Genomic DNA, 462 nt, shown 5'->3' on the forward strand with positions numbered 1-462 from the left:
ATGATCGTGGCAGTCGACACAATTCCTTCCTTTTACATTATACTGCGAATCTGTACCCTCCATTTTAGGGTGATGAGGATGTGAATTCAAGCGCGACCATCAATCTTGCGAGTGGCCGGAGTGTGACAACCCGTTTGGTAATTGGAGCCGACGGAGCGAATTCGTTCGCCCGGCGTAGTGCCGGACTTGAGCATGTGGGATGGAATTATGCACAGGGAGAGGTGTGTATGTTTATGTTTCTACGAGTTTGAGATCAAGTAAGTCACTCATGACAGCAACAGTTACAGGGAGGAGTATTTTTGTGTCAGTTTGTACAAGTTTATAATATCAATCAAGTGCCTCATGACAACAACAGTTAAAAAAGGGGTATGTATGTTTCTTTTTTCTACGAGTTCATGCGATTAATCAAGCCCCTCATGACTACAACAGTTAAAAAGAGAGGCATGTATGTTTCTGTTCTCT

At 43.3% G+C, this 462-nt stretch overlaps 1 protein-coding gene across 1 annotated transcript; it reads left to right on the plus strand.

Moving 5' to 3' along the window:
• On the plus strand, positions 1 to 221 carry SARC_12329 (hypothetical protein; the record flags this gene model as incomplete). The annotated part of the gene is made up of 2 exons (XM_014293566.1): positions 1 to 6; positions 69 to 221. Coding segments are annotated over 2 exons (159 nt in total), but the record flags the coding sequence as incomplete, so codon positions are not given.
• Positions 222 to 462: the final 241 nt, after the last annotated feature.

This window comes from Sphaeroforma arctica (assembly GCF_001186125.1).
Source record: "Sphaeroforma arctica JP610 unplaced genomic scaffold supercont1.2227, whole genome shotgun sequence".
Classification (NCBI taxonomy): domain Eukaryota; class Ichthyosporea; order Ichthyophonida; genus Sphaeroforma; species Sphaeroforma arctica.